Source organism: Natator depressus, chromosome 12, assembly GCF_965152275.1.
Source record: "Natator depressus isolate rNatDep1 chromosome 12, rNatDep2.hap1, whole genome shotgun sequence".
NCBI classification, from domain to species: Eukaryota; Metazoa; Chordata; order Testudines; family Cheloniidae; genus Natator; species Natator depressus.
The window spans coordinates 16,158,002-16,180,404 of record NC_134245.1 but is presented as its reverse complement, the minus strand read 5'-3'; the positions used below and the strand labels follow the sequence as shown (position 1 = coordinate 16,180,404).

General features: G+C 40.7%; 2 protein-coding genes across 5 annotated transcripts in view; one reads left to right on the top strand and one right to left on the bottom strand.

Moving 5' to 3' along the window:
* Positions 1-32: 32 nt before the first annotated feature.
* On the bottom strand, positions 33-12,004 carry SNX20 (sorting nexin 20). Its single transcript, XM_074969140.1, has 4 exons — positions 11,867-12,004; positions 7,128-7,300; positions 5,116-5,267; positions 33-902 (listed from the first exon to the last, which is right to left on the bottom strand). Exons 2-4 carry the CDS (start codon positions 7,291-7,293, stop codon positions 234-236), a joined length of 987 nt encoding a protein of 328 aa, XP_074825241.1. The 5' UTR covers positions 7,294-7,300; positions 11,867-12,004; the 3' UTR covers positions 33-233.
* An 8,080-nt stretch (positions 12,005-20,084) lies between these two features.
* CYLD (CYLD lysine 63 deubiquitinase) overlaps positions 20,085-22,403 on the top strand; it is a 42,426-nt gene continuing 40,107 nt past the window's right edge. For all 4 annotated transcript variants that reach the window (XM_074968623.1, XM_074968625.1, XM_074968622.1 and 1 more), the window contains exon 1: positions 20,085-20,257. The gene's annotated coding sequence lies outside the window, so the exon portion shown is untranslated. The remainder of the gene's footprint in view (positions 20,258-22,403) is intronic.

The following is a 22,403-nucleotide window of genomic DNA, read 5'->3' as shown; positions in this document are numbered from 1 at the left end:
CTATGTAGTAAGCATTGTCTTACAGAAATGGGATAGTGTCCCTTTTAGCTTTCAATTTAAAAAAGTATGATAAAATATATCGGAATCTTAACTTTAGCTGTCTGTATTTGTAAGCTGCATTCTCCATTCAAAACTGCTTTAAAAACACATTTTGAAGTCCATGTTCTTCAATGGGAGCATGATCACATGTTTTTGCTATTCAGTGAAATACGATCAGTGATCTTTTCTTGCACTCATTGTATATACTCTCGAACTGCAAGTTCTTTTAGGGTAAACACTTTTATTTGGTCTCTTTTTGCCTTGCTCTCTTCCAGTTTCTCTTGCAAGGATAGAAAGTCTTTGCCAAGTTCATATGCCAAAGTGATCATTGTCTCTAGCAATGGAACATAATACCTGTGCCCACCATGCATCTGTAGGCAAAGTAAAGCCTTCTCTCCATATTCATAGGCACTTGCTGGGTTCTCTAGGTCTTTGTGACACACAACTAAAGCACAGAGTGTAGGGACTATTAAAACAGGGCTGTGTTTGGTTAATTTTTCCTGCAGAGCGATGACTTGCACAAGTATTTCCAAAGCTTTGGTATATTGGCCTCCCCTCAGACAGCCATAAGCTTCCTCCATCTCTGGTCTTATTAAGAAGTCGATAAATTTTTTGGATCTCCGGACACATTTAATAGAATACAGAAATCCCAGATAGTCCCTGAAGGCTAATTTTCTCTCAGTGATCATTTCCTCTGTGAAGTTTCCAGTTAGGCACTTTTTGGGAAAGGTCACATCTTCTATTTCTTCATTAAAGTCCTTCAAAAGATTTTTGTGCAGTTTTTCAAAATCTGAATATCGACGCTCAATTACAGATTTGTTGCCATCAAAACTGCCTGTCTGGATGATGATGATTTTATACAACTGGCAGGAAAAAAAAAAGCAAATAGCAAGAAATTTTCAGTCTTGTTACATAAAACTGTAGTCTTGCTGAATGTTGACAAACATATTTTAAACTTTACTTTGGTTTTGTCTGTATTGGGATTTTGCCCTGATAGGACTGACACTGGGGCAGGTGCAAATGTAGACAAGGAAAGCCACAATTTGCACCAATGGAGTTTGTCCCTGCTTGAAAAAGCCTCCCCCAGCCCCCATTGCAAATTGCACCAATTTACACCTAATTGCGCTGATCTGCATTCTAGATGACTGTGTGCAGCACTGGTTCTGCTACATCAGTGACTAACCATCAATTGCTAGAATTAGAGCACATTCCCAATATAAACAAGGTCTTTGAGATAGGTGTCCATTAAGTCAGTAATTCCTAACCACTACTGTTTCAGATTGTTCGACTAATACTTAGTGTTTGCATGTAGCGCTTGCATATAGGGCACTTTAGGGGCTTGATTTCAGTAAGAAGGCACTCGGCACCTTGGGGTCCTTAATCTGGTAAATTAGCAAATTGCTTGTAAAGGTTTAGAAGGAGCGCTTTAAATAATTTATGGTTCATTCATGTAACTGTACTCCTTAATAACACATATGGTTACTACAAACAATCATCCATAGCAAACTGAATGGATTTCCCAGGCCTAATATTGAATTTAATATATTTTTCATTGGTTATAACTGTTAGAAATATTTGCATCAGATATTTCTGGGCATTATTAATGCTCTGAAGGAAGAGGAGAGAGCTGAAGGGGACATTTGGTATATGCAAAAATGAGATGGAGCAACTGCAGAGATATTTTTTTCTAAATCATTGTCCTATTATGCAAAGCCTACCACTTTATGTAAATACTGCAAGAGTGACTGCCACCTTTCTAAAACAATCTGTTTGCTATCCAAGATCCTTCAGCAGCCTCTAGCAGAAACACTTTTTATACAATAATTCACAATTTAATAGTATTCAAGAATAAATTTCCCTGAATTTTGCACTGACCTTGATAGCAAAATGAATTTAGTAAACATCACACACACACACACACACACACACACACACACACACACACACACACACACACACACACACACACACCTCTTAGAGTTGCAAAACAAAATTTTGATGCTACATATTCTTCAAATAGATTTCCACCCAGGGCCTAATCCAAAACCCACTGAAGTTGAAGAAGTCTCCCATTAGGCTAGATCCTTCACCAATGTACTTCCATTGAAGTCAGTTGGGCTATGCCAATTTACACCAGCTGAATGGGGTTTGGATTGGGTCTAGGCGTTACTCACATACAATCTCATCCTGTTCCCAGTGAATTAAATGGATTTAGGCCCACAGTTTGCTTAAGTCAAACTGCTCCTTTATGGAAATAGACATTAGATGTTACAAACCAATACTAGCATAAGAATCTCCCTCATTCTGTTATAAAATACATTCTCTGTCCTTTGATTTTAAGCCTGATAAATCATCAGTTTTAGCAAGCTTTCTGTAGCTTCCTAAAGGTGAGGTGCCACTGCTCTGATCTCTTGTCATTCATTAACACTGTGACGTTTTCCTATACTCTGCCTTGCTCCCTGCTGATAATAAAGTACCTACTGGTTATGCAGATTCGTAACAACATTGCAAGAGAACAAGAAAATTGCACAGAATGTAAAATGATGATTTAAGAAATCTGACTACCAAGGGCAGCTGAGTGAATACTTCACAACAAACAATCTGTTAGATGACTTCATCCCTTATCCCCTCTTCCCTGGTTTAGGGAATGTCCATGAGCAAAAGAGGTGGTTTCCTCTAATAAAGACATTATTCAAATTTGTGCAGCAATTTTTTTAAGGTGAAAAATCTTTAAGTAGTTATTGAGCTCTTGGAGCTAAGTTCTACAACCCTCACACACGCTATGTGGTACCTTTATTCCTTGAGCACTTTTATTGAAATCAGTGGGACTGCTCAGGAAATCAGATATTGTTCAACCTGTGCAAGGGTAACAGACTCTAACTAGAACATGTAGAGCATGTAAACCTCCTTTGAAAATATAAGGTCATACTAGGCCAGACTCTGAAACCTTTACTCACATGCTAAATAGCACCTTATTCCAAGAGGAGTTCTGCTGGGATCAGTACACCAGTGTCAGTAATAATAATACATAGTTCTCAGAACTTTTCATCTGTTTACCTCACTTTACAGAGGAGGTAAATAGTAAACTGAGTCACAGAGTAACTCGCCCACAGTCATCCAGCTAGTCAGCGGCAGAGCTGGGAATAGAACCCAGGTCTCCTGAGAGCTCAGCACAGCAAGTAAGAATATCAGAATCTGGCCCATTGGGTTGGTTTTCCCCTCTTGACATTCAAATGTTAGATGAAAGAGCAAATTGTTTACACTAATTGGGAAATGTGATTAATAGAAACACGGGGGTTTTGGGATATGATCAATAGGGGATTTTTTCCCTTACTGTTGATAAATAGATCTGAAATGTCACAACAGTGGAAATGCATGCTCATTCACTTGCTATTGTCCCTGCCCCTCTCACTCATGCTTTAAAAAACAAATACTCTACTGCAGAACTGTGTGTGCAAGAGGATCCAGTCCAAAGCTGGTCTAGTTGTAGGATTGGAGCCTTAGGCTTTGTCTGCATATGGAAATGTGTACTTACACCAGTGCAAACCTCAAATTATAGGTATGTTATACTGCCACAATGTGGGGCTTACACCAGTGTAGCTTTGATGTGCTTGCACCAGTATGAATTTCCTACTCTGGGTCTTGTCTTAGTCTTAGATTTTAAACTCTTTGTGGGCAGGAACTGTCTCTTTGTTTTGTTTGTACAGCGCCTGGCACATGACTGGGGGTGCTTCGTGCTACTAATACAAATAACAATAATGAAGACAAGGCCTACAAATGGCTAACCCTGTTAATGTTTTTCCTCCCACTGATGCAGTCTTTATTATGAACTGCTTGTTGAAAGGCTTTTTTAGGGCAATATTCTGCCAACCATGCTTGCTTTAAGTACTTTCTTACTCTAGGAGGAGGTTCTACCCAATGTGAACAAGGGTTGCAAATAGGGTTGCCAACTTTCTAGTCACATAAAACCCAACAGTGTAGCCCCTTCCCTTCCCTGAGGCCCCTCCCCTTCCCTGCCCCTTCCCTGAGGCCCCACCCCCAATTCACTACATTCCGCCTCCCTCGGTGGCTTGCTCTCCCCCACCCTCACTCACTTTCACTGGGCTGGGGCAGGGGGTTGGGGTGAGGGCTCTCACTGGGGGTGAGGGCTCTGGGATGGGGCCAGAAATGAGGGGCTCAGAGTGTGGGAGGGGGCTTCAGGCTGGGACAGGGAGTTGGGGCATGGGAGGGGGTGAAGGCTCTGGCTCAGGGTGCAGGCTCTGGGGTGGGGCTGGGGATGAGGGGTTGGGGTGCAGGAGGGGGCTCCAGGCTGGGGGGGTGGGACCAAGGGATTGGGAGTGTGGGAGGGGGCTGCAGGTTGAGGCAGGGGGTTAGGGTACGGGGGGGGGGTTGAGGGCTCTGGGGGTGGGGCTGGGGATGAGGGGTTCCAGGTGTGGGAGGGGGCTCTGGGCTGGGGCAGGGGGTTGGTGTGCAGGAGGGGTGCAGGCTCCGGAGTAGGACCAGGGATGGGGGGTTTGGGGTGCAGGAGGGTGCTCTGGGTTGGGAGGGGGCTCAGGGCTGGGGCAGGGGTTGGGGCTCAGAATTGGGGCGTGGGCTTACCACGGGCGGCTCCTGGTTAGCAGCGCAGTGTGAGGGCTAAGGCAGGCTGCCTGCCTATCAGAAGGCCAGGAGCCTCCAAACGCTGCTCTCACCCCCAGGCACTGCCTCCTCCCAGCTCCCACTGACTGGGAACTGGCCAATGGGAGTGCGGAGCCAGTGCTCAGGGTGGGGGCAGCACATGGAGCCCTGTGGTCCCCCCGAGACCCCCCACCTAGGAGCCAGACCTGCTGGCCACTTCTGGGGTGCAGTGCAGTGCCAGGACACGTAGGGACTAAGCCTGCCTTAACGGCCTAGTTGGCCATGCTGACCGGAGCTGCCAGGGTCCCTTTTTGACCGGGTGTTCCAGTCGAAAACTGGACACCTGGTCACCCTAGTTGCAAAATTTGGCCCTGAGTGAGGCTTTCAGGTAAAGACCCATGCTGTCCAGACATCTGCAAAGTGAATGAAATTATGTTACAAATTCATTTATTAGCTTACCACATATTTAGATAAATACTGTTCTACAATTCTGGTTGATGGGATTTCAAAAAGGAGTTTGACTTGTCTACAGCGACGTTTCTCATTCCTCCAGTAGTCCTGAAGTTGCTTAGTTGTCATTGACGAGCTGGGACTTGGGGATTTACTGGTATCTAAAACAATATGTTTAATATCTCATGTTGTAGCCAGTGCATCTGGGAAGAAAATCCGTGTACATTCACCAGGAAAGTGGAGAATTGAATTTCTGATACTATATTGCATGAATAATGTGTATATCACTACCTTTAAGACTGATAAAGGCTAATAGGAACATCTAATTGTGAACACTGTTGCTCCGAAATTTGAAAGAAAATAAACTGATTACACAAAATTAAACTCATCCAGTCCACTGTAAAATATGAAGGCCTGTTAGTAAAATCCTGATGACAACAACTTTGCCTGAAGAAAACGTGGTGAAAAAAATATCCTACAAGCATATTGCAGAGCTAGGTTGTGAATTCACTATAGGTGAACAGGCTGCACTCTCTCAGGAGTAGCCACAGGGAGGTCACGACTCACACGTGCCTCTGAGTCACACTGTTGTCTTGTTTACTTCTTGCTGGGCCAGTGCTGGGGGTGGGGGGAGACAGGGGAGAAAGGGAAGGGGTACTATATGGCTGGCTCATATCTACAGCAAATTCTGAAACCCCCTGCACCTGCTCATGTGCTCTGGGTTGATGACTAGGGGGGTGGGGTGAAGCCAAGACTCCTTCCATACTCTGCCCTTTTTTCAGCTCCAGGTAGCCAGTGCAGGAGCAAAAAGGGAGTTCTTACTGCCCCAACTCCTTTTTGTGTACACATGGTCCAAGCTACAATCTAGACCACAGTAGTTAGGTCATAACCAAAGCCAGAATATCATTTGTTGTAAATGTAAAAATGGGGTATAATAGGCTGGGAAGTTAACTTGAAGGGAAATTGGGACTAGATTTTAGCAATGAAAGATACTTCTCTGTCTTTGGAATCCAATCCTGATAATTTTGCTCAGGTGAACTATGGCACAGCAGTGTGGATAATGTGGGACACCACTACAACTGCTATTTCGTATGGGCATATCTTGACTTTCCATCACTGAAATTATTTGTCTAGACAACCTAGATCATTATGAGCAAATGATTCAGCATTGCAAACAATGGAAATGCATTGCCACAAATGGATAAGAAGGAAATCACTAAACATTTATATTTTTCACATTAAAATTGTAGGTGCCCAGAAAGGCCCTTACATAGCTGAATTTGTTTTAACCTGCTATTTAGGTTAAAATACCATTAAAACGAGTTTCACTTCCTCAGGGTTTGGCCCAGTCTTTCCTAAATGTATGGTTTTAAGAAAGGTGTGCTGTTCATAACAGCATTACAGAAAGAAACATGAATAGTCAGTTTTCCTTTAAATAAAACCCATACCTTTAAAAAATTACCAGTAAATGTATTTGCACAATTGACAGCATTGGAGTTCTTACCCATTGTACAAGTTCAGTGCAAAACTTCCCACACACCATACCACAGCGAGCCTTCACCCTGGCCTGAAGAGACTACCACTGGAATGGAAGTGGTCATTCACTTTTCATTCCTGTTCTCTCCTTGGTCTCTGTGCAATGTGATGGCAGATTTTTGTGGTATATGTGAGAACTAAACTGAGAGCACTAATTTATTTCATTTCGGCCACCTAAGAGTCACCAGATAGTAACTAACTTTGATCACTCCTGTGTAGCTTAGAACGGAGTAAGTTTTTGAAGAAGGCTTTTGAAAGGAAAAGTTTGTGCTTCTCTCTCTCTCTCTCTCTCTCTCTCTCTAGAGAGAGAGAGAGCGCCTGATTTGCCATTGCATTACTCCTGTGTAGCTCCAAGTTCAGTAGAATGATGCCAATTAAAAACTGGAGTAATGCAGGAGTGAATTAAGTACACTGTTTGTAACTCATGAGACACGTAGCACTGATAGCTCCATGAAAAATAAGTAGAATGAATGGCGGAGCCTAACCTGAGAGAGCAGCAGTTTCTGGGTTGTCATTGTTCACTTGAAATGAAATTTCAGCTTCGGTTTCATTTTGTTCTTCATCTGACTGAGCGGCTGCAGAACACATAGTTATGTCTGTTACCGGCTCCCACTGACCTCCTTCTGCGGTGTGGTGCTGGTCTCTGTCCATTGCAAAGCTGTCGCAGGAGGAATACAAAATCATGCACTTCTCATCATCAGACATATTAAGAGCTTTAAAAGTCTCCCAAAGTCCATTCTAGATAACTGTTTATTTCACTGAGTTAGGGCTTGATCTGACTCCCACTGAGATAAATAAAAAGTCAGTGGGCCGAAGCTTACAGAGCTGCGAATTCCTCAACACCTATGTGCTTCGACACAAAGTTAAAGAAACAGACATTGTATATAAATATCCATAAGGGATAGCAATAAAGGAATGCTGCAGCTGCCAGTAAGATTGCTGGTGCCTACATGGTCATTTTGTCAGGAATTAAGATCAGACAGACAAAAGCAAGAATTTATGCCAAATAATATGTGTATTTAAGGTGAAATCCTGAATCGGATGTCAATGGGATGTTTGCCGTTGGAGCCAGGATTTCACCTCTTGTATTTTGCCTCAAAGTTTTCTGGACTTGGCCACAGATTAGTTGTTGAGGGGAACAAATTCTGGAAGCCCTTAAGTGAAAGAGCCAAACTGCTGGAGAGTTTACCCCCCAAGATTTAACAGTCTAGCTGCATAGGCAGTAGCTCAGGCTAGCTGCCCAAATACATTGAATCACATCTGAAAGCTTAGGTATCTGGGCAAGCTGCTGCCTTGCCACCACAGCAACACTGCTGGTTTTTAGCTCAGTCAGTCCATGTGAATGTCGACCCAAACTGGAAGTTACACCTCCTGCTGCATTGGAGATGAACCCCTGAATCTGTCAATGGCTAGGCAGGTGAATTACTAAGTTTTCTATTTATTATGTAATAGCATGTTCCTCCTGTCCCCATTGCTTGTCTGTTTCAGCTACTTGCTGAGTCTTGTCACATTCTAGATTTGTAAACTCTCTGGGGTGGGGCTTGGGTTTTGTGTGTGTGTGTGTTTTAAACTATACGTTTGTATAGAGCTTATTATAATAGGGCCTTAGCTCCCATATGGCAGTACTGCAATACAGCTCCCTAATTGGGACCTATAGGCACCACTATAATATAAATAACTATTTATAATATCATTGTGAAGAAAGGGTTTTAAAAACTTGTAACAACTTTGTCAATGATTTGTGTTTGATCAGTTATGTGAGATGAACTTTTTTGCTCACAGTTTGGCTAAAAAAGACGGAAAGACAAATAATATAGGTTACTTTAAAAAGTCACAGCTCCCATTCCTGCAGTAAAACAAAATATTAGTGAAAGATGTTATTAAGAGTGAACTGGTGCAGTATGTTTAGGAAGTGGGAGCTACTCAAGACTGGTTGGTTCTCACTTCTGCATCATTTAAGGATCTTTGTGTACAATCATGCAATGTTGTACTTAGAGGTGGGGGAATTCCTTCATGGCCTCTCTTGCAGTCTATTGTGTCAGTAGACATTTACAAGGTTGCAAAAGCACTTACTTTAACCCCTCCCTGACAGTAAGGCGGAGCAGAATTGAAGAGAATGCAGCTTCCCCAGCTCTACTGAAAGTGCGGAGGGAGAGCTGCCTCTGCTCCCTGGCTTGGGCAAGCAGCATTCCACAAAACTCTCCCTTCTCCTTGGCAGGGACCTGATTCCAAGTCCATTGGCTTAAAAAAGGTTTGGATCAAGCCCCTGATGCAGTGAGAGGTGCAGTCACAAAAGTGAAATACCTGCAAACTTCATGGAAACTTTTAAAAAACACCATAATAGAGGCTCAAACTAAATGTAAACCCCAAGTTAAAAACCACAGTAAGAGGACAAAAAAAAGTGCCAGCAGCGCTAAATAACAAAGTATAAAAGAAGGGGTTAGAGGCAAAAAGGCATCTTTTAAAAACTGTAAGTAAAATCCTACTGAGAAAAAAAGAAAGGAGCACAAACTCTGGCAAGTCAAGTGTAAAGGTATAATTAGGAAGGTCAAACAGAATCTGAAGAACAACTAGCCAAAGACTCAAAAACTAACAGCAATTTTTTTTAAGTACATCAGAAGCCGGAAGCCTGCCAAACAACCAGTGGGGCCACTGGATGATTGAAATGCTAAAGGAGCACCCAAGGAAGATAAGGCCATTGTGGAGAAGCTAAATGAATTCTTTGCATTGGTCTTCACTGCAGAGAGCATAAGGGAGATTCCCACAACGAAGCCATTATTTTTAAGTGATAAATCTGAGGAACTGTCCCAGATTGAGATGTCAACAGAGGAGATTTTGGAACAAATGTATAAATTAAACAGTAATAAGTCACCAGGACCAGATGGTATTCACCCAAGAGTTCTGAAGTTCAAATATGAAATTGCAGAACTACTAACTGTAGTATGTAACCTATCATTTAAATCAGCTTCTGTACCAGATGACTGGAGGATAGCTAATGTGATGCCAATTTTTTAAAAAGGCTCTAGAGAGGATCCTGGCAATTACAGATTGGTAAGCCTGACTTCAGTACTGGGCAAACTGGTTGAAAGCATAGTAAAGAACAGAATTATCAGATACATAGATGAACATGATTTGTTGGGGAACAGTCAACACGGCTTTTGTAAAGGGAAATCATGACTCACCAATCTATTAGAATTCTTTGAGGGGGTTCAACAAACATGGACAAGGATGATCAGGTGGATACAGTATACTTGGATTTCAGAAAACCTTTGACAAGGTCCCTCACCAAAGGCTATTAAGCAAAGTAAGCAGATAAGAGGGAAGGTCCTTTCATGGATCAGTAACTGGTTAAAACACAGAAAACAAAGGGTAGGACTAAATGGCCAGTTTTCAGAATGGAGAGAGGTAAATAGTGGTGGGGACCAGTGCTGTTCAACATATTCATAAATGATCTGAAAAAAGGGATAAACAGTGAGGTGACAAAATATGCAGATAATACAAAATTACTCAATATAGTTAAGTCCAAAGCAAACTGAGAAGAGTTACAAAGATGTCTTACAACACTGGGTGACTGGGTGACAAAATGGCAGACGAAATTCAATGTTGATAAATGCAAAGTAATGCACATTGGAAAACATAATCTCAACTATACATACAAAATGATGGGGTCTAAATTAGCTGTTATCACCCAAGAAAGAGATATTGGAGTCACTGTGAATAGTACACTGAAAACATCTGCTCAATGTGCAGCGGCAATCAAAAAAGCTAACAGAATGTTAGGAACCTGTAGGAAAGGAAAGACAGAAATATCATAATGCCACTATATAAATCCATGGTATGGCCACACCTTGAAAACTGCATGCAGTTCGGGTCACCCCATCTCAAAAAAGATATATTAGAATTGCAAAAGGTTCAGAGAAGGGCAACAAAAATGATTAAGGGGGTAGAACAGCTTCCATATGAGGAGAGATTAAAAAGACTGGGACTTTTCAGCTTGGAAAAGAGACAACTAAGAGGGCATATGATAGATGACTATAAAGTCATGAATGGTGTGGAGAAAGTGAATATAGAAAAGTTATTTACCCCTTCACATAACACAAGAATCAGGACTCACTCAATTAATAGACAGCAGGTTTAAAACAAACAAAAGCAAGTTCTTCTTCACACAATGCACAATCAACCTGTGGAACTCCTTGCCAGCAGATGTTGTGAAGGCCAAAACTATAACAGGGTTCAAAAAATAACTAAATAAATTCATGGAGGATAGGTCCATCAATGGCTATTAGCCAAGATGGGCAGGGATGCAACCTCATGCTATGAATGTACCTAGCCTCTGATTGCCAAAAGCTGGGACTGAATGACAGGGGATGAATCACTCAATGACTGTCTGTTCTGTTCATTCCCTCTGAAGCACCTGGCATTGGCCACTGTTGGAAGACAGGATATTGGGCTAGGTGGATCAAAGGTCTGATCAGTATGGCCATTCTTATATTCTATGAATGTTTTCACTGCTCTTTCAGTCTTTGTCAACCACTGCTCATTGCACATTCAGAATAGCCAGTTATTTAATGTTCAGTTAGTCAACCAGTTTGATTTATTACACTGAAATCCCAGAGAAACAAGTTCATTTTATAGACTATATACTTGAAAAACCTTACTTTTTAAAAATGGGAATGTGACAATAAGAATCACAAAAAAGCAGATTAAATTATAAAACTTACCTTAAACACCTGTAAAGTAAAAAATGGCTGATCAAATTTAAACTAGATATTCCTCCTGAGCTGCAAGTTTTGATGAGCTACAGCAGAGTGATATTTGTGTTCAAGATATAAACCTCTGAAAACATAATTGTATAATGGAAATGCTGACATGCTCATAAATATAATGGTTCTAAAGGTGCCACCCTGGTGATTAAATAGGCCCAAACTTCATTGTTCATTGTATTCAAAAGTATAGTACTACATATATATATATATATATGAAGGAATAGTCTATCATTGTAACATACAAAAATTAATCTAAATTATTTTAACTAATTATTAAACTACTATTTACCTTAACATCTAAAAGCACAATGAAGTGAAATCTGCACTACCATGCACAAAGAGAGTCTGTTGCTTTGAACAGGTTGTTTCATGGTAATATTTATACTGAAAAATACCATTCAAAGTTATTTAATTGAATGCTTATTAATATTATAAAATATAACACACAAAATACAGACCTTTGAGCTTCTGAAGAGTTTTCAAGGGTGATGAGATTGCAATGGGAGCCTTGTTTTTTATTTTCAGAACATAGAAAAACATGTCTGTTGTCTTGCAGCAGACAAGTTCTTTATTTTTACAAAAAGGAAGGAGGAAGTCTTGCTTAAATCTGACTTCCTCATTCAGCTGGTTTGTTGCTTTAGTGGGTGGTTACCTCAAAATGAAAATGGCTATCTGCCTTAAGTCGTTTTTCATATAGTTTACAAGCAGGATAAACCTAATCCCGTTCCCATTGTTATACTCTTTTTTTTTACATTTTTTTTTTTAACAACATTGCAAGTTACAGATAACGCCAACTTTAACTTGGATTGTCTTGGTTTCTGTCACAAGTCTAACTCTTTTAAAGTTAGATGGGTATGTATTTGCTTACATTGTGAACAGACAACCATGGGTGAAATCCTTGACTTCAATGGAGACAGGATTTTTTCACTCATGATGATAATATACAGCTATATGAGAATTTAAAATTTTAAATCTGCCAGTTTATGTGTAGCCATATTATTTTATGGTTCTCAAGGGTCTGAATACTCTTTGGTCTTGCTAAAGGAAAGTGGCAAAGAATCTCTTTCAGCATTTTAAGACCTATGTGCTCAGTTATTTCAAGAGAAGGAACTCCAAATATAATACCCTGCAGAAATATAAGCACATTGTTATTACCAGCATTGTTCATTGACTCTAAAAATAATTTTTCAAACTTTGACTTGATTACTAAAACCTGTCAAAATGATAATTAGCAATCTCATAAAATTAACAACAATAAAATTGGCATATCAATGAAACTCTGAATATCAACAGAATAAATATGTAATAATATGTCTCTTTATATCCCCAGTTTCATTTAAATAATCAAATGAAGCATGAAAAATGGATTTAAGAGCACAAAAATAGATTATACAGGTTCTCTCTAAATGTGAATTTTTTTTAAAGTTTAAGCAAGTTTAGCTGTTTGGGAGTACCAGGAGCGTGTGGGGGCAGGGGGAACCTTTTTCTTATTGTAAAGAAAATATAATTCTTGCAACCTGTATTGAGTGGTACATTGAGTGTTCTGGTGAAACATTGGTTTTGATTTTTCACATGCAGAACAATAGTGCAATTTTAATAGTGGTAGCACACATTCTGAGGGAAGAAAAGATTTTCTAAAAGGTTAATTTAGCTGACTACTTAAAAATTATGGAAAGTTAGTAGTGATTGAGGCCTGGATCCACATGCACTGGCTCATTCATCATGCATTTTGTATAAAATACTTCCATTCACTTCATTTGTCTGGCATATACAGATTAGTGCACACTACTAAAAGATGATACAGGTGTACTTAGGGCTATAGAAATAATTGTGACGTTATATTGTATTATTGGACAAATGGTATGTTTCTAGTCCTATGTCCATATGACTTCAGCACATAAAAATAGCGTCCCTAAGAGATGTCAAGACTGTATCGCGCAGTTCAGCTTGCTGGAAGGAATGTGGTATTCATTTTAGGGAGAAAAACCTGACAGTTCCAGTGAGGGAGGCTTGGGGGTATCAGCTGCTATGTTGACTGCTGTATTCAAGCATGTGCACATCAGAGATCATGTTATTCATAGATTATAAGGCCCAAAGCCCCACTGTGGTCATGTAGTCTGACCTCTAGTGTAACACAGGCCACAGGGCTTCCCTGAACTAATCCTGTTTGAATTAAGGCATATCTCTGAGAAAAAATCTAGTCTTGATTTAAACTTTCCAGTGATGGAGAATCCATCCCAACCCTTAGTAAGTTGTTTCAATGGAAAATTGCCCTCACTGTTAAAAAAAAAAATCTGTTCCATATTCTGCTATTGTCCACTGGGGATAGTAAGAACAAAAATCTTATTTGGCCATCTGACTACATTTGTCCATTCAGATTCAAATTGATAAAAATATTTAAATATAGAATACACAGTGTAGTGGGTGCCAGCTTGTCTCAGACAAGTCTCAGACAAGCAGCTTGTACATTTTGTGAAGACACTAGTTTTCTGAAAATGTTATCTTCCTGTAATGAGCATAGCAAGTTAACATTGTGCTAATATTTTGAGGATCCTGACATGCTAATTATCCTGTTTACTGGAGCCATGTCCATGTCTCAGTCAATTCATGGCTGTGATATTTGTATTACCAAACAGTACTCCGTTCCCTTTCTTAGCAAACATGACTTGAGTGTCCATTGTTTTTTTTCTTTTATGGCTCAAACTGTGTAACTAATCCTTGTTTATCAACATCATGATTCATTAGACACTGAGTGACAGAAAAATCAAGATGAGGCAGAAATGCCCAACACATTTATCTGAAGCCCTTTTTAAATTACATTACTGATATCTAAATAGTGTGGTACTGTCACTTTACATGTTTCCCCCAGAAATCTGCCTTTTTGGTTTTTTTTAATGCAGCAGGGTATCTGACGAAACAGAAAAGTTCAGCTGCTGTACATTGATGAAATTGTGACAAGTGTGTGTCAAAATACAATGCCAGTACAGCACAAAAAATGACTTCATATTAACTTGTATAATGTTTAAATGTATAATATTGTTTAATTTGAAACTGAGATTTGTTTTGCCTCAGTTAATATTGTAAAAGAAACAGTGTAGTCTGCTTCCTTTTATCAAGAATGTGATTCATGAAATTTATTTACACACCTTGATGGAAAGTGTGTTCTTGTGTCAATGTTAAAACAAAGGTGGGGCCTTTAAAGTGGGATTAATTTAATAATGTACTCACTTTAAGGCCCACTTACACTGCCAGAGTGATATAAAGGGGCCTTAATGTTCTGTAAAATAACAATCAGGTGCCTTGTTCCTTCTGTGATTTTTTCATAAAAGTACAGCTAAAATTCATGATCTTTAAATCTGTGTGATAGAAGTCATTAAATTTAGCTTGAGTAGTGAGGCTATTCTATATACAGAAAGTAGATTTGCTAAATGAAATAATGTAGTCATTTCCCTCCCAAAATACCTGAAAGGATCAGTCCATAATGTAGGTGGACTACAAATTTATTTTCAAAATATTCAATTTGTTTTTGAATTACTGAAATACAGATGGGAAAGGCAATCACTCCTAATATTTTAGATGGTTCATTCTTATAACTTTAACAAACAATCCAATTTTATTTTCAAATGTGATTAAGATATACTCGGATTAAGATTTATATGCCAAATTCCCAGTATAATGTATTTATCGGCAAGTTATAAACCCCATGAAATTTGGGATAATAGGATTTATAATGGACATACTGATGCATTCTATAGCAACACAAAGGGAGCCCTAATAATGAAGGAAAATGCCTTTGCTTTGCATAGATAGCCATCTTGAGCATTAACAGAGTATAACTTGGTGTTATGATGTGCTTTTAGCTTGCAAAATGAAGGAAACATACTGCACAAATCTTATTATTTTTTCAGCACTGTCTATTTTTGATAAAGTAAATATGACTTTAAAGTGCAATTTTACTCTAAAAAGTGACTGTGTAAAATGATACTGTGGTGAGGTTGTATATTCATTGTGTCTCACTAATTACATAACAAATTTTATCCATTTGTAAGGAAAACATATTTTTCCTTACAAGCAGTCAACCCAACTCACCTTGGATTCTGACATTCAGACTGAATCTAGTCCATCTCACACATCATCACAATAACCGAGGGTCCTTACTTGGGCCCTCTCTCCATTTTACCTAAAGGTGGGCATTTTTCAGTCCATAACTTTTACCACAGTTATGTTCTCAAGCCGTGATTCTGGCTGCAGCTGAGCTTTTTGTTGCTTGTGTGTTAATTTTGCATCTACTGGGTTCTGGAGACCTGTGAGGACCAGAACAGTACGTACTCAGCATAAACTAGGACAGCCCCAAGGATTTTTTAAATTAATGCTGTGTTGCAACAATTGCTAAATTACATTAAAAAAACACATTAAAAGAACATTAAGGATGCAAAGTCAAGCTCTGAAAAATTAGGAAATACCAGATTTAAGGTTGCCTGTGAAATCTTAATTTGAACTCCTTCTGCATGTGCATTATGATACAGTCTTTAATTACAGCTTTCTATGCTTATTGGGAGCTCACTGCTGGAAGCACAAGCTTCAGAGAGGGCAAATGTTTTATATGATTTAAAGGAAAACAATTATTTAAGTCACCGGTTAAAAACACTCTTATATGCCTAAAAGGATGAACCATAAATCTGCCTAAAAATAAATGCCATGGTCCAGAAACCCAAAATAAATAATGAATGAGAGAAAATATTTGCTTATATATAGATATACACACACACACACATAAATAAAAAGAGGGTCAGTTAAACAGCTGCTAAGTTTGGATTTTAATACATTCATGTATATGGTAATCTTATTTTGTACTACTACTTTTCACTTTCCTAAGAGTCTGAAGCATTTTTAAACTGGATATTAAGATTAGAGGAAGTTTAATGTTCACACAAAGATGTGTGTAAGTAACTGTGCCATAAAGTCTTCACTATTGAGTATCCCATGAAGCACTATTTAAAATAATTATCCTGTGAGTTCTGACTGACAATGCTATAGATTGCGGAAAAGTTTAATTTCATATTTGTATTAATTTAAATAGGTTTATAATAGTATTATTATAATGACTGACTGACATTGAATTCTAAAGGGAACATTAGTGGTTAATTGAAAGCATGCAGTTAACTGTTAACATGGAAAAATTTTGACTGGAAAACCTTTTTGCTATAAAGCATTGAAAATTCTGCTCAAGACTTCTTTTTAAAAGTGCTGTATGTCTTTGAAGTAGCAAATGTGCTAACTGATGCAAGAGTGGCTGTGAATTTACTTACCAGAAGAAAAAATTACAAGATATCAAGTGGATTTATTTAACTAATGTACAGGTGCCAAATAATGTATTGACCACACATATACTGTATAATTAAAGTGTTATCCTGCCAAAATATTTTGTCAGGGCCCAATTCAAAGCTCACTCATTCAACAGGAGTCTTTCCAATGATCTTCGATTCAGGCTTTTAAATCCCCAGTTATGCTGACTGTAGGTAATCTAGCATACAATATTAATTGGATTCTTCACAAGGATAATGAATGATTTAACAATACACCCTTCGCTTTTTCCTACTACATAAAACTGATGTAGCAACTGACATCTTGTGCATTGCAGCATATTGCCTAGTTAACTAAAAAAATAAACTTCCTTCTTCTTCTATCAAAGTGTAAATGAACATTGTGCACCGCCTCCAGTTTGGATAAATGCAGTCTAACTTGTCTGTGAATGTGCAAATGAGGTAAGTGAATGTCTGATACAGCATCATGCATGGATATCAGGTAACCATACCAAAATATGTTAAATTTGCACTTACTGTTTCTTTTATGTGGAATTGGACGCTTTCACATTTAAAGAAGCGTGGTAATCAAACTGGGTATTTGCACATCTAACAGTTAGTGATTGTATCTGCATCACTGATTGGGCCATATGTGCACTGCACATAAGTTCATTACACATTTAAAGTGTGGGTTGTGAGGACCTGGGCATGTTGAGTAAATGCACATCTGAGGGATGGTGAATATATAGGCATGATGGGCTATTTCATATCTAACGGACCATGTTTTGGACAGACCTGGTCATTATACATCTAAAGGGTGAGTATGTACTTGTACAAGACAGGTCACTGCAGGTTACCTGCACAGCTACAGGTCACTGCATGTCTAAAGTGAAGATGTAGCAATTTTATCACAGATCTTGCAATATTTGGTGTTTTTCTTCAATCCTCAGGTTCCTGTAATTTAGTGAGAATCTCTGTTTTCATTAAAAAAAGTGCTGAAATCAAAAATATAAAAAAATCTCCAAACTATGTTGTGTTTAAAAAAAATCCAGAACAAAACAGCTCATTATTGTTAAGCCAATCTCATGATTTTTTAACACATAGTGTTGCCAGTGCTGGTGGTATCATGTTAAGAAGCCTGGGGCTGGTGTACTTGGGGGCACATTATGTCATGCATGTCTAAGGGGAGAGTGAGTTTGCGAGTGTCATGTTCGTTTAGGCATGAATGCAATGGTACATCAGGTTGCTGGATATCTGATGGGGGCATCCCAGCTTATTAGCAGTTTGTACAGATGCAGGTGGGGTCCTTGTAGAGCTAAGCGGCTCTGTGTAGTGGTTTGTGGGTTTACATGGGGTTACTACATGTCTTAGGGGCCCAGTGCAGAGGTTGCTGTTGCCAAGGACACATGGGCTCAGTGCACATCTAGGGGGTGTTGTGATAATTGGGCCTACAGATTTATCTAAATTGTAAGCTCAACTGTGAAAAATGAATGACAGTTCATAAAGTGCCACAATAACCTATAACAATAAATAATGATGGTAAAAGATGCAAAAGGGCGATTGATTAGTACAAACAAAAAGCCCTACTGATAAAATTCAAAGATTGTGCCTGATAAACAGGAAAAATGTGGGACCAAAATTGGTGTATTGGAAATTAGGTCTAAGTGGTGGATATCACTACAGAAGTTTTTTTCTCCTGCTGATAATAGCTCATCTTAATTAATTAGCCTCTTACAGTTTGTATGGCAACTTCCACCTTCTCTGTATGTGTAGATATATGTCTTCTTACTATATGTTCCATTCTATGCACCTGATGAAGTGGGCTGTAGCCCACGAAAGCTTATGCTCTAATAAATTTGTTAGTCTCTAAGGTGCCACAAGTACTCCAGTTCTTTTTGTGGATACAGACTAACACGGCTCCTACTCTGAAATAAGAGGATTGGTTATGCTTCCCATCACTCCCTTTTGGGGTCCGTAAAAGAAGAGACTGTGGAAGGAAATCCAGCATTTTCTATCCTTGCTTTACTTTTCATTCCTGTTTCATGTGTTTTTGTCTTCTAGGAAATGGAATTGGCCTTTAACAACAGCAACAACTGCAGCTTCAGCCGATCTCAACTAACTTCTAATCTTTCCCCTGAAAGGATGGGTTTTACCTATGGGCGGCAGGTACCATAGACTGTGGGAAGCTATGCCTCCCCAAACAGCCAAGTGTGGCCACAACCATGCTCCGCTCCCAGACCCCTGCTTCCCGCTCTGCGTGCAGCTCCAGTCCCCCTGTGCAGTGGCCCTGTTTCAGGAGCCTTGCCACTCGTCCTTCCAGGGCTACAGTGGGGGGCCAGTAGCCGTGGCTCTGGGCTCCGGGGGGTGGTGGTGCAGAAGGGGCGGGGCCTTGGGTGGAAGAGGCGGAGCTGGGGCCTAGCCTCCCCCAGCCAGTCGTTCACGTGCTGCCCATGGTTTTAACATCTTTAATACCATCTAAGAGACTGTCCAACAAGGGAATGGGAGGTTCTTTCTTCAAACAAACAAAAAGAAACCTCTCTAGCTAAAAGGAAAGGGAACAAGGGCTGTTAAAATGAAAGCCTTATTTGATACTTTATATTCCAAATGTTTTAACTGCCCTTCCCCTACCCCACCATCTTTCATACAAAATGTAAAGGTTTGCCATGGCACTAAGCTGCCTGAGTCCTCTGTATGCCAAACCATGTTCAAAACTGGGCCAGTTACAGGGTCACATTAAATCCTTGGAGTCTTCGGGCCCATATATTTTGCCTAACTGAATGCACCAGGGACAGGGGCAGCTCAAGGGCCCAGGGCAGGGTAGTGCTGCTGGGCAGGTGTCAGGGCAGACCCCAGGCCTGGGCTCACTGCATGAGGAGTACTGATGGGTCTGGGCCCCTCCCCCCCACTGCCACTGCTCACTCTACTACCCCCCTAGGACAGGGCTACTGCCTGCTCCTGAGCCCCACCTTCACTCCCCCACTGCAGCTAATAGCAAGCCAGTTGCTGAAAGATTCAGCCAATCAACTTGTCCTACAGCCCACCTGGTTAAACTCTACCAATCGCTAGACAGCGAGTCTGATGGCTCAACCAATCAAACCTCTGCTCCTCTTATGTTCCCTCCACCCCCTCTCTGTAGCCAATCTACGGGCCGGTCGGGATTAAAGGATTTAGCCAATCAATCCCATCGGTTTGACTCCTCCCACACGTCTGTTCCCGCCTTCATCTGCGGCTCTGCCAAGCATGATGGAGTGGAAATCCCCGCGTAGGGGCAGGCTGTGAGTGTCGGCCCAATAGGAGGGAGAGTGGCCAGCTCCGGGCCTTGTAGTTGGCTCCGGCAGATGGCAGGGGGCGGTGCTGTTTGTATAGCAGGGTAGGTTTTACAGGCCGGGCCGCCGAGTGGGTGGGTTACGGGCTGCGTCGCTCTGATGAGCCCCACGGGGGTGTGAGCGGGCGGGGAAAGTCCCCGCGCCGGCGGCTCCGGGCCCTGTCAGGAGGGGCTGCCTGGGCAGCAGCAACGAGGCGGCTCGCTGGTCCGAGGATGAAGAGGTGAGTGAGGGGTCCGGGGCGGTCGCGCTGCGCGCCGGGGCTGCCGACCGCTGCCCTGTTCGTGGGGCTGGTCCCGGTCCCGGTCCCTCGAAGTCGGCGGGGGCTGCTGGCCGCGGACCGTGCCGCTCTGTACGTGAGGCGACAATACGGGCCTCACCCCGGGGCCGCGCTCGGCGGGATAGCGGCGGGCCGGCACAGGGTAAGTGCTGAGCGCCGTCAGCCCCCCCTTGTCCCGGGCGCGTACCGGACGGGGAGGTTGGGTCGCCTCGGCGGGCCTGCGGGGTTAGACGTTGGCTGGAGCGCCGCATAGCGAGACGTGGGTTCCAGTTGTGCGCGCGTGTGACCTTTCCTCTCCTAGGACTTCGCACAGTGAGGGGTTTGGTTTCGCCTTTTCCACCAACGTGCAGCTGGCAGGTAGGTAGGCTGTGCTGCCTACCTGAGTTAGGCCCCGATCCTGCAGCTGGCTCCGGGAACTCACGCAGAACACTGAAGTCAGCTGGGTGAGAGGTTCACACTGTCAGACGTGACTGTAGGTAGGATTAAGGATTTAGTAACATAGTGATCTCTGGCTTTTGTCAGGGGCACACTGAAATAGATAAGGGCTGTGCAGGGGGCACTGATTTTTTTTTTGGCTAGTTCAGCTCACAGCTTTAATGTAATGATCTGGTCACCAGTCATCCCATTTATTTAAAAGTTTAAACCTCATCTTCACTTACACACGTGCCCAAAAGTTTAAGAGAAAAAGTCTAGGTTAATGAAAAATAAAAATTTGTTGTGTTTTTTTTTTTTAAATCAGCATGGAAATGTTTAAGCATATTTTATGCTGTTCAGAAAATAAAAATTTTTAACAAGTATAAGGAAGTATATATTAACTTGTAAGGCAAGAACATTAAATCTGACTGAAAATAGTGTTTTCATCTTTCATCTCAAAATATGAACACCATGCACAACCCCTCTGAATTGGAGACAACTGGCACATACTGACACAAGAAGTGTCATCCCCAAATCAAGTCTACGTACATAGTATACCAAACAGCTACAGTGTAGTGCTTTTTTCTTTTAAACAAATTATATTACCAAAACATTCTTTTTAAAACTGAAAAATATTTTTCATATTTTACAGTATTGCTTAAAAAAAGTTAAATAGTAAAATCCAAATAGTAAAAATACATTTAAAAATTCCAATAATTCATTGATCTGTGTTAAGATGCATGATTTCACTTAGCAACTATGCATTCTTTAAAATGCAGATTTTTATTTTTATTTCATTTAGTATAGCAAACATACAGCTTTGGCCTCCCTTGGATGCTATTACATTTGCCCACTCAACTACTATAGCTTCTTCCACTTAAAAACATTTTTCAGACTGTTTGACAATTTTGATTGTTTGCTCTGTACATGGGGTTATTCAAAACATGATATTTAAACTGAGGAATCTACAAGAGACAATTAGAAACAAGTTGATCCAGTTTTCCCCACTTGTTCTGTAATCTGAATCAAGGTAATAGATTTGTGTATATTCATGCTGAAACGTGATAGGAGATACAAACCACACTGCTTACTCCAAGTAATGCTATCACAAGGCAGAAACAAAGTTCTCAAATTTCAGAACAAAACTTTTACACAGTGAGATGTAACAGTATATGCTAGTGACTCAAAGGGCGACGGGATGTGGGGGAGGAATTTAGGGAACTTCTGACTGGGCTAAACTACAGAGGCTTAAACATGTGCAAAGGTTCACCCCCTTAGCCACACTTACAAAGTTTCAGTCACTTGATCCAGGTCTTTACTCCTGTTCCAAAGATGTTGTCTCTCTTACCCCTCAACCCATTTTGGTACTAAGATAGGCTCAGATATACCATGGCCATCTTTGTGATAAGAACCTAGCTGGATAGAAAAAAGTTCTTCAGTTTGTCATACGGGACTGTGACAGTATTGTTAAGTACTCTGTCATACGCAGGGCTTAATATTCATCACCGCATTGCTATGTAATGTAGTAAATTACACATGCAAATATCATAGGCTCTCTAGCACTAGGGAACGGGATGAGACCCACTGACATCAATGGAGCAGTTCACAGTGGAGATATTGTTTCAGGCTGTATTCATATGCAGGAGGTATGGTCTTTCAGCTGAGAACATCACAT